The sequence below is a fragment of the Myxocyprinus asiaticus genome, chromosome 44 (assembly GCF_019703515.2).
Source record: "Myxocyprinus asiaticus isolate MX2 ecotype Aquarium Trade chromosome 44, UBuf_Myxa_2, whole genome shotgun sequence".
Classification (NCBI taxonomy): Eukaryota; Metazoa; Chordata; class Actinopteri; order Cypriniformes; family Catostomidae; genus Myxocyprinus; species Myxocyprinus asiaticus.
In genome coordinates this window covers 21,156,956-21,169,005 of record NC_059387.1, presented here as the reverse complement: position 1 = coordinate 21,169,005, position 12,050 = coordinate 21,156,956, and the positions used below count along the sequence as shown (strand labels likewise).

At 36.3% G+C, this 12,050-nt stretch overlaps 1 protein-coding gene and 1 pseudogene across 4 annotated transcripts; both read right to left on the bottom strand.

Moving 5' to 3' along the window:
• Positions 1-141: 141 nt before the first annotated feature.
• LOC127434455 (kelch-like protein 40b) lies at positions 142-3,012 on the bottom strand (annotated as a pseudogene).
• Positions 3,013-3,796: 784 nt separating this feature from the next.
• On the bottom strand, positions 3,797-11,934 carry hhatlb (hedgehog acyltransferase like, b). 4 transcript variants are annotated; one of them, XM_051687091.1, is made up of 13 exons: positions 11,392-11,934; positions 10,428-10,477; positions 8,613-8,733; positions 7,280-7,347; positions 7,025-7,138; positions 6,708-6,902; positions 6,374-6,583; positions 6,038-6,209; positions 5,799-5,943; positions 5,636-5,671; positions 5,342-5,543; positions 4,908-5,049; positions 3,797-4,704 (listed from the first exon to the last, which is right to left on the bottom strand). In XM_051687091.1, exons 3-13 carry the CDS (start codon positions 8,716-8,718, stop codon positions 4,490-4,492), a joined length of 1,605 nt encoding a protein of 534 aa, XP_051543051.1. In that variant the 5' UTR covers positions 8,719-8,733; positions 10,428-10,477; positions 11,392-11,934; the 3' UTR covers positions 3,797-4,489. The 4 variants fall into 4 exon arrangements, with proteins under 4 accessions (XP_051543051.1, XP_051543050.1, XP_051543049.1 ...); XM_051687090.1 differs by having other exon boundaries at positions 10,428-11,934; XM_051687089.1 differs by lacking the exons at positions 10,428-10,477; positions 11,392-11,934 and adding an exon at positions 9,099-9,133.
• Between the last annotated feature and the right edge of the window lie 116 nt (positions 11,935-12,050).

The window sequence follows — 12,050 nt, the reverse complement described above, 5'->3', positions numbered from 1 at the left end:
TGGAATGAGTCTGAGAACAGTTGTTTAGTTCACTGACTTGTGCTGATCTAGACTTTCACTTTGTGCCATAATATAATAATGGTTTGGTTAAAATTTCAACTTCTTTCAGTTGCCTTTTTGGCAATCACTGGATATCACTGGTCACAGTTTAGTGAGCCGAAGAGTGTTAAGTCAAACTCCCAAAACCGTGGCACCAGATGCATAACGAATCTCCCTTGGTATACCGTTCCATTTCTTCTCCCCCTCATCATACCTATGAACAAACATAAACTTTTATTTCACCATTTATATAACCATATACAGTACATTTCACTTGTGGTCATTCATGCAATTCAAACACTTACATATTAGTCCCTTTCACTGTTCTATTTACAGTAAAACCTGATTGGTGCAATAATTCATCTTCTCACCTCCAGATGTCATTAATCTCTTGGGGTAGAAGTTCATCACTGTCCTCTTTGGGGAACATGGCAAATCCACCCACTGCATTGAGAACACCAGCCAAACTGATCAGGCTGAGTAAACTCGGTCCTGGGGAAACTCCACAAAATCTGATCACCTGAAATATTCACAAAAAAAGTGTCTATGTAAACATGAGTTACATTTCAAAACTAATTATGACACAACCGAAGAGGACCTAAAATAAATGTAAGCAGCATTGGGAAGATTGGCTCCACTGACTTCAAGGGTTATGTTGGATTGTTTTTCATGAATCAGTGTTTAGTTCATATGGATACACTTACTTGTTTGTCTTGCTATCATAGACCTCAGAGCTGCTTATAAGGCCATTGTCTGACACCAGCAGCCACATAGATCTTGTTTTTGTGGATGGTGACACCAAAGAGTGAGCGTGTAGTGTTCAAGGGAGCGAGATCTGTCCACTGCCGTGTCTTAATGTCATACGCACATACCCGCTTCAAACACTCTCTACAACGCAAGACAGATGATAAAATGTGTAACATACATGTACTGTAGTAATATTAGACATATAGTATTCCAACAAAATCAAAACAGTAAGCAGAAACTGTGTAATCCCACTTTGGAAATGTCAAGACATGTACTTGTTTTCCCCCTTTCCTCCAATTACATAGATTATTTCATTATGAGACACTATTCCATGACCATATACTGGGTAAGGAATAGGATCTGATTCTGCCCATTTAAGACACCTGGAAAAACAAGGTTAATTTAAGTATCTGTTTGTAGGACTTAGAATTCAGTAAGATAAATGTTATCTTATATTCTTATTAATAATATTTATTTGTGTCCTCAAAGAATGAAACTACTTACTGCCTGTCATAAACCATGACTGTATCCAGAATGTGTTCTCCTTCCTTCATTTCTCTCCCTCCAATCACATAGATGGCATTCTCTGCTCCCATCCCAAAGAGGAAATGAGGAGAGGGCATGGGAGGCATACCCATCCAGTCTGAACTTGCAGGGTCAAACTGTCAGACGTGATGGCTTAAAACATCATTCATTGTATAATATGGGACAGTCTATTTGATAGGTTGCATGCTAATAATTTAAGGTGCTTTAAGTGATTTTTTTTAATACCACCTATATGAAATATTCCTACAACCTGAGAGATGAAATACATGTGGTTGAAGGGATGGGAGGTGGTCTACTTGCCCACTGTGAATTCGGCAACAGTAATTTAATGGTTCTTAAGCTGAAATTGGTCTGTACTGACCGAAATTCGAACCACTGCCCTCAGTGGCCGAAGTTGGAAGTCTTGTTGATTGTATGGGCATCAAAATGTGGCACCAAAAGCGAGTTGTAAAGTGAGTTATTTTTAGTTGTTAATGATATGATACAGTCAATTGGAATGCATATTGTTTTAACCATACAGCCTAATGCAAACTCCAAATCTAAACAACCATGAGTGGGATTAAAATGTTATCTTAGAGGGAAAAATTAAACCTCTGATTCATGCTCATCATTAATTATGTGAACACAGTTACTTCCTGGTTTCCATGGGACCAGAACATATCTTTCAGGCTGTTAGCACAATGTGCTATGTAAAATCAATTAAAGTGATCAAAAGATGTCTGATGGGAGATAACGCTTGTCAGTAACTCGACAGAATGGGGTCAATATGAGGGCACTGCAACTTTGGTAACAACATGTCGAGTTTCCGTTTGATCATGTTGCTAACTGATGTGGCTAAGTCTGGCAGTAGTTAGCAAAATGGCTGAAATCGCTTCAAGCCCTAAAGATCTTAATTGCTTGGTAGGGGATTTTTTATAATTTTATTTCTAACAGATCATTTTGTCTATGTAGACTACATAAACTTATAATGTGTGGAATGAATAACTAACTAATTAATTAATTAATTATTCTAAATTTTCACAAATTAAGGAATGAAGAAAAGAAGCCCTGTACCTGCAAAAAGTATTAATAGATCTGTTCATCTTTGCTTTGCTCATCATAAAAAAGTCCACCTGCCACAAATATCTGTTTTTCCTTGGTTACCAGGCTGCAGTGATTTTGGTGGAGAGTAACACCACATAACAGTCATTTCCTGTTGGGTCATAAGCCACTGATGCACTGTCACTAATCAAAAAGATCAGATCTCTTTGAAACATCCCAAACCTTAGATTGTCATTCAGGATGCCAGGAAGTAGCTCCTCCTGCTCGTCTTCCAACCCCTTTTCACCTCCATCACCATCCTTCTTGTCTTCACTCTTTTTGCTTTTGGTCTTGACTTCTAAGAAGCTTCCCAGGATGGGCATCTTTAACCAGCTGAAGTTTCTTGGAGATCTCTGGATTAGAGCTCAACCACTCATGTTTCTCTACATTTTTGGCACAGTAATCCTGAGGAACCAGACATAGCCTCACGCAGTCCAGCAGACATGGTAGGTCTTCCAGCTGTTTCTCTTGGTCATGTTCCACCCACTTGATCAAAGCCTCAAACACGTCCTGCTCCATCTCAATATTAAAAGAGTCTGACACGATAATGGCTGCCAAATCACTTGGATTTAGTTGCAGAAATTCATTGTCTCGGGCCATAGGCTTTCACAAAGATTTGAAATCCATACTTGAACAACCTCCCTGTCCTGTGCAACAGCTGACACACTGCCCCATAGGAGACAGCAGTCAGAACACTGGGCCTCTAGGTGAGATCATAGCACGTTTTGGGGGCTTAGTCACTCCCTTTCTTATTGTCTTTAAAGACCGTATTATCTGTTTTATCTGATTGAATGTATGATATTGAAATATTTGATTTCAAGGATCTACATGCCTTATAATATTGTTTGAAATATATATCTTCCATTATAGCACCGTAATATCAGAGGCAGAGCTTGTTTTTGCGCTTTATGCGTGCAAGTAAGAAAGCCTGGGTGAGATGCAAGCTCTAGGAATGTAATAAATGTTGAAAAAAATGGACCAATAAATTGTGCATGACATATTTGGCTAAAGCTATTTTTTCAAAATGGCATCACTAAATAATATCACTATACTGTATACAGTGTTTTGCACCTAACGGCACACACTGAAGCTTTGCTTGATATACTAATATATTTTAATTTATATATAATTGGTACCTTTATATTGTATCACAGCAAAAGGTGAAAAATATAGGCCTTCGTGGTTAATAACAACTGCCCCCCAAGTTTTAGTTCTAAGGAAGAACTAAGGAGTCACTATTTAGAATATCCACAGGTTACCTTTTGTTGAAAAGATAGAAAAAAGTTTGTTAGCTCATATAAATATCCTTGAATGAAGAGGGCTTAATGACAACAAAGATCTTGAATGTTCTCAAAAAGATTTATGTTGCTTTGTTAAAGTCAGAGTTTAATTTTAGCAACCATGTCAGGGAGTCAGTCTGTGCCAGAGACTGCATCAGCTCTGATTAAATTGATGCTAGTCTATGACTGTTCCTTTATTCTTTCCGTTTACAGAAATTTGAAATGAAAACATGTTACGTATTACCACACTAATTTGTAGGAAAATGTTATTTCAAACATTTACAAGGGCAAACTAATGGAGAAACATACTGTACAAGTAGTGTCTTTTTTTGTTTTTTGTTTTTTTTGTGTGTTTTTTATTCATAAAGAAAACCTTGTGATCTTCAGTTTGTATTCATTTCATAACATCATTGCATCCTCAGTGTTTGAATACAGGCAGGAATTATTTTAAGAACACATTTTAATGAAAACTAGATCATAAAATCTGTAGTAATTAAATCCTTTAGGTTATTAACTACAAAGCACATATCTCTAACTCCTTTTATATCCATGTAAAACTGTCACTAATTAAAAAAGTAGCCAATGAGAGTATTGCTGTAGTTAAAGTTGACAAAACCTGTACAAACTTTTTAAAAAGCCATTTTAAAACACAGCATCTTTCCTTACAGTATTGTTATTATAACTTTTTTTAACATCTTTTTTTCTGTATATTCAGACTATGATTGTCCACATTATTCCAAGACCACAAATACGCAAGTAAACCTGTTTCAGAGAAATTTAACTGTTGTGTCTAATCTCTACTCTGCCTTTTCCTTGTTAGGGTCCACAGGCTGGGTGGCAGCACTATCTGTCTGGGTGATGGTAGTGGGTGCAGATGTGGGGGGAGGAACAGGGACAGAAGGGGGAATTGGGTCTGGATCATCTATCAAAGCCTGTCTTCTTTCCCTTTCCTTAATCAGCTGAATTAAGCAGTAGGTAACAAACATCACAGTGATGGTGGTGAAGGGAAACCCTGTCAAATAAAATAAGGTTTGATTTAAGTGTAATTCTGTTCTTTAAATATGTCTATAACAACAGAAAAATAATCATCAAATTCATAAAATCAGTCACTCTGGATTTCATTCTAAAAAAGTAGCCTTTTGTTCCTTAGTGGGTTTTTTAAAAAAAAAAAATACAATACTTGATTAGTTGTTCAAATATCACCTCAGTGTTTACCTCTGAGTAACAATCTCTTGGCAACAAGCTTGGCAAATTCCAGACTGTTCAGGGCCAAGACATTGTAGAGGACTATAGTCCAGAAATTGAAGGTATTAAACACAGCCCTTATCCTGCGTGACATAGAATCAGATATCGCCATCTGTGGGTGGAAGGAAACAGTTCTGGATAAGATTTTGGCCTTAAAAACTGTTCCGGTAATTTAACATTTAACCACTAGAGAGAGCACTACTGCCCTTTTATTACCAATCACACACATAAAAGATTCACATGTAACAAGATCGGTAGCACTTTGCATTAGAGTGTTGTGAAACATTACATATTGATACATTACACATTTATAATTGTGTTATTACAATGTAACTACAACAAGAATAGCAACTTAAATCCTAAACGATATTATGCTACTAGTCATCTTTCTTTTTCTTAATTACCTCAATAGAAATAAAGGGTTCCATAGTGAAGAACTTGGCGGTCCACAATTCAAAATTAAGGCCAAAGCAGTTTAACAAAGCCCAAATGAAAACCACCCAGCTTGGTCCCAGCCAGAGGGCCGTGAAGCCAAATGTGCACAGGGATGCTATCAGCTCATCCATAACATTCTCATGCTTTCCACCAAGGTAATTATACACATACCTGCACAAATGACAGCATATTGGGGTTGAACAGTGATTTTTTAAAGTGTTTTAACAATAAATGTTTCAAAAAAGTAGACATGACCATATTACTTGCAGAGCCAGTCATTAATTCCACGATTGAAGTGCCTGTAAAAGAATAGAAAGTTAATAATTTTTAGGTTGATCAAAACTTAAATGTTTTATTTTAAGGTTTTTAAATAGAAGAAAAGTAATGAAACAGCAACAACAAAGGGCCAATCATTGGCCCACTCACATTTCGGAGAACATATAAAGCATCATGATGCATTTTGGTGGTTGAGGAGGGTCCAGATGATCCAGTCTTGATACTGTGTTTATCACCCCAAACATCACTGCTGCTTTTGCCCAATCATACACCAGATTTAAGTAGGCCAATCCAACTGGACAACAAAAGAAGAGAAAATGGTATTGAGATGCAGATCATTTGGAATGAACTTCTATTTATTGTGAAGCGCACACTGTTCACATGCTTACCAAGTGCCCAATCAGAGATGTGTTTAAGGAGCTTCATGTCACTAGGTATAGTCAGAATATACATGAAGTGAAAAAGGATTGCCACTATGGTAATAACCCCCAGGTTTAGCAGTGCCTGAATGGAAATATTCCACATCTCCCCCTCTTTCCTGGTTAGGCTAGGGTTATTGGCCTGGTGGGGTCAAAAGACAACACTATAAATGACACTGTCTTCAAGATTGCCTGTTTTCAAAGGCCAATCATTTGTTTGAGATTATACATTAGGTTTATTATCAGTTAGAGAAACTCATCAAACAATCAACAGCATTCATTCATTCAGTTAATTTAGGTACAGACCTGAATGTGGAACTTATCAAAGGTCATGATGGGCCCAAAGAAAAAGAAGGGGAGGTAGAAGTTGTACTTGAGAAGCTCCAGGATGCTGTAGTTTCCATCCTTCTTCTCACAGTTCTCAAGAGCGAAACTCATGCAGCGCATGATGGTGAACCCACAGCCACCATAAAACAGGACAGGACGGAGATCGAAAGAACCGCTAACAAACCCTGCCTGCAGGAAAGAAAGATGGACCATTTACACTGATTTCAACATGCATCCCAAATTAAGTGTCGATTCAAATGAAAAGGAAATCATTAATTTATTTGGTTGTGGCATTTCAATACTGGAGACACACCTGCCAGGAAATAAAGGGCTCCATTTTAAAGGTAGCCAGTGTGGTGAGTCCAGCCATGAAGCAGAGCCACCTGAGCTTGACCAGAGAGATGCTGTACAGCAGCACACAGTGAGAGAGGATGAGAGTGATGTAGGCCCAGCCCATACTGGTGAAAACAGCCAGCATGCCATACACCAAGAAAACCAGGGATCTGTACTGTGGGAGCGAAGAAAAATCTTATCGAGTTAGGTGAACCACATACTGTATGTTGGATTTCTATATACATCACATTAACATCAAATATAATGTCTATATTTTTGTGGAATCTTGAAAGGCACCTGAGGAGCCAGCATGGAGCAGATCTTGGCAAAGATCACGTGACCTGAGAGTGCAAAGATGATATGCTCTCGGAACGTGGAAAACCACATCATCCATTCAACATCAGCTGTATCCTGCAATGCAGTAGAGTTAAATCAGCGAAGTTGATTGACTTCCTCTGTTCTTGTCTTTATAGTCATATAATAAAGTTGACAAGCTGTATTTAGAAGGGATGTTTTTAATAACAGTATTAATTAATAATTAATAAATCTCACCATTCTTCTGCCAGAGTAGTACCATCCTGTCTGAACACTGGTCTTGAAGGTTTTTCTGTTGGTATTTGCTGGATAAAGAGTCATAATACCAGTCATTTTGTGCTTCATTTGCTAGTAAACATGATAAAATACAATTAATGCAAGCATGGTCAAAATCACAGTCATGAACTGGAATAGTGTACCAGGGTCCGAAATTTAGGGGGGAAATTCTGAATAGTGTACCTGGGTCCGAAATGCCCCTGAAATTTAAATTGTGGGTGAAAAAACAAAAATGCCCTCGTAATGAATTCTTCTGTTTTTAGTTTTGTGTGTTTTTTTTTTTTTTCATAACATCTGAAATAGTTCTTAATATGTTAATAGTCTTAGTTATACATATTAAGGCACACAATATGAATTGATGTTAATTTATTGTAATTCTTAGGGTAAGATGTAATAAATTCTCAATTTGTATTAATAATTTGTATTAATGAATTGATTCAGTATAAGTATTTGATATAAATGAATGAGACTCAGTTTCTTTTTTTATTAGAAAAAATATGCTCCATAAAATAAAAGAAAAAAAATCCCTCGAAAATCAATCCAGGACACAAATATTGGCCCTTAATGTAAAAGTTAATTTCTGACAGTAACTCAGATATAACTTACAGAAATGCTCAAACCAACCCAGACGAAATCACTGAGATCACATTTTTACCCCATTCTGGTGGTGGATGGGATCATTAACTATAGCTCCGGAGCCGTATCTGCATGATTTTATGCATTACACTGCTGCCACAAGATTGGCTAATTAGATAAAAGCATGAATAAGTAGGTGTACAGTTGTGCCTAATAAAGTGGTTGGTGAGTGTATGTAAATGTAAACAAAACTGCCTCTGATGGGTTAATGATACTGGTACAATTTTTGCCATGATGGATAACAGGATGTAATAAACAGAGACCTACTGTAATACCCATCTCTCTCTGTCTCTCTCTCTCTCCCTCTGTTTCTGTCTCTCATTCTTTGGTGTATTAATACTGACACATGATCCCTCCTGTGTTCTTAACTTTGCATATCTTTCTGTGGCAAGCTGGTACCAGCGCTTTTCCTTCTGGCCTTTTCCTTATACAGTACACAGTACTATTTTCTGTGTTCTCTTGGTTGTATGTGCATTGTGTGTGAGGTCATAAAAAGAGCTTAGGTGGATATTATAGTAAAAAGGTAAATGCCTGACTAGAGCCAACTTCAAAATTTAAATAATTGGCAGGTTGATAACCACATGGTACTGTAGAAGGCTGCAATGACATCACCTTAAGGTCATATTAGAACAGTGTGCATGTGTCAATTTATACTTACAGCTAGACACTTCAAAGATCCATCTGGCAGCCCAGAACATTGCCATACACAGCACTACATTGTAGAAATAGAGCTCATACCTAGGAAGGGCTGCTTTTACCCCCATGGTGCACAGGACAACCTAAATAGAGAGTGTTAGGACAAAAACAGTTAAATTGAATGCACATGTTAAAACAAATCTGCTGTCTATTTAATAAAGAATACATATCCCAATTAAACAGGCTAATGATCTGTGATTAAGATCTTGCTATAAATAACTTTGGTAATAGGGAAACAACTGTAGAATGAAAGAGACTTGGGTTTGATTCCAAAGGAACACACATGCTGTTAAAATGTACTATGATATACTGTAGAAGAAATATATACTTTGAATGTACTGTAAATTGCTTTGTATTAGTGTCTGCCAAATGCATAAATGTAAATTGCATCAGTCGTTACATTTAGAATTATATAAACATATAAAAAGTGTTAAAAGGGGTAGTTCACCTTTTTTCATAATTCGGGACTCACCCTCATGTTGTTCCAAATCTGTATGACTTTCTTTCTGACTTGGAACACAAAATGAGAAATGTTAAGGACTGACAGTCTCAGTCACCATTCACTTTCAGTGTTAGTGTCATTCAGCCAAACATCTCCTTTTGTGTTCCACAGAAGAAAAAATGTCATAGGGGTTTGTAACAACATGAGGGTGACTAAATTAAAATGATGAAAACCCCAAACAATTTGATCTTTCTGGACAGGGAAGGAGCACAGAGAAGTTTCCACTGATTTGAATTCTGTGAACGGGAAACATCTACACTATGCAGGCTCTTGCTATTTTTAGCAAGGCTATTTTTCTGCTCTCATTGTAGTGGCTGAAGCATCACATTAATATTTCACTTTTACATTGCAGCTTAATCTTTTATCTATTTTAATCACAATGTGATTCATTGCCTGCTTCTCTGCTCTACCTTAAAGACAGTTAATTTGAACGCAACAACTACATTGCCAACCTGGTCTGGGTTGTTTGATGTCTGTTATTGTAAGATTTGACCTGAGGAGCCATGCAGGTAAAGAAACAGTATATTTTTCATGCTGTTAGATCAACTTTTTTCTCTGATATTAGAGTTGGTTAAATGTTAGATGGTCATGCGCTGCACGTAGCTGCCAAAGAGTTCTTCGAAACACCTGTAGTACTAACCTTGAGAACAGCAATGCTACAGTAACCCAAAGGTCGTTTGAATTACTGTAAAACCCCTTGAACTAAAACAATTATTACAATAATGTCAAGAAAAGATCAGCCAAAGAATATTCTAATACATCCTCTGTGTTTCTGCAAAGCTGGGGGCGTCAGTTAGGTGCACAAACTGCCTGTTGGGCAGTTGCAGACAGTTAAAGGTGAATGGGAGATGTATTTATATTCATCTGAAGCAGCCCATAGGGGGGCGGATTCCATTGTGCCATGTTGTATCAATAGAAACAGGCTCGTTGCCACAATTTCCCAAATAACAAATAAAAGTTTGGTTAGAAAAAAACTGATGTAAACATGCAACTATATGCACACTTATAAAATAAATATGTTAAATATAAAAGGAATATTGAACAGGGAAATATAAATAAGGAATAAAGGGCTGAACAGGTTCTTAATAGCCATGTGCAACATTTTATGATTCCAATATTATTCTTTCATTTACACAAATTTATTTTAGTATGGGTCATATACATATAGTCTCTTTGGATAAAAGCGTCTGCTAGATGAATAAATGTAAAAATACAATCTAATTTCTAATCATTTTAAGCCATATAATACATTTCAGTAACGAATATAAAGCTTACCTGGAGAAGGGTCAAGTATTATGGTTTTGCTTTTGTTAGGACAGAAGTCTCTGGTTGAGAGAAACAAAAAGCATAAAGCAGCACAATAATTGGGCAATCAATCGGCAGCATTTGTGGCACAATGTTGATTACCACAAAATAAATTAGACTCGACCCTCCTTAAAGAAAGAAGCAAAAATCAAGGTTCCATTGAGGCACTTACAATGGAAGGTAATGGGGCCAATTTTTTTTATGGGTTAAAGGTAGAAATGTGAAACTTATAATTTTATAAAAACACATAAATTAATTCTTCTGTTAAAACTCATGTATTTTTTGAACTTTAAAGTTGTTTAAATCATTGTTTAAGTGATTTAGGGTGTATAGCATTACGTTGTTATGGCAGTGAAGTTGTATTATTAGATATAACTTTACACAGAAAAGGTTAGTAAGTGATTTTATCATACTAAATTTTTTAACACATTTTGTGGCTATACTTTTGAAAGTGAGTATTTTAATGTTTACAGATTGGCCCCATTCACTTCCATTGTAAGTGCCTCACTGTAACCCAGATTTGTGCCTTTTTTTTTTTTTTTTTTTTTTAAGAAAAGGGATGTCAACATTTATTTTTGTGGTAATCAACGTTATGCCACAAATGCTGATGATTGAGCTTAACTTGTATTGAACCCAGAATATTCCTTTAAATAATAAGCCAAAGTAAGTCATTTAACTTAAAGATCTTCGACAAATCCGCTTAAGTGCCTAAAGGCAACCATTTGTGTTTGGAATTGTTTCACTCACATGAGCCTCTATTGCTCAGGTACCAACGACCACCTAAAAGCACAATATTAAAACCAGAGTGGTCAAGTTAAAGCACTCTTGCATCATAATAAAGTGCACCATTGTAGTTCCTTTATATAACAAACTTATTTTAGATGGTCATCAGCACTTAAAGGTAGTTCTGTCATACATTCACATAGTTCCACACCTGTTTATGCTAGGGTCAAATCTGTTTTTGTATGATCCAAGATTGTAGAACATTTGGACTTTAATGACAGCCTCCTCTTCCAAACAAAGTCCAAACAAAGTTCCAGGTCCATATTTCCAATACTAGCAAATTAACTCCTTGTCTTTGCATGCAACACTGAGAATACCTAATTTGGCAGGCAATTTGCAAGTTCCAACTACTCCAAAGTTCAATTTGAAAAAAGTTCAAATAATACAAAATGAAAAAAAATTACATATATTAATAGCATACTTGATATTAGCCATCTGCAAGCCTAATAAGTAATACAAAGTGAATAAATTACATATGTTAATAGCATACTTGATATTAGCCACTGGATTCTTCTAGGTCACATCACTAAAAATTGGCATTTTATATTGTTGCCAAGCAATTTTTTTTTATTACAAGCAATACTAACCTTGACATTTAAATTAAATTATCATTTAACATACTGGTTTTTGTTTTAAATTGGAATAATCACACTTTGTAAAAAGCAGAACATTAAACAGCTTAAGTCTAGCCTTGGAGATTTTGCACCACCATGTGGCCAACATATTTAATACATCTTTTGCTAAAGTTCAGGTTTTAGTTTATCAAGCAAATTAAGCCATAGCAGATGACTATTAGCGTTGTGTACCTGA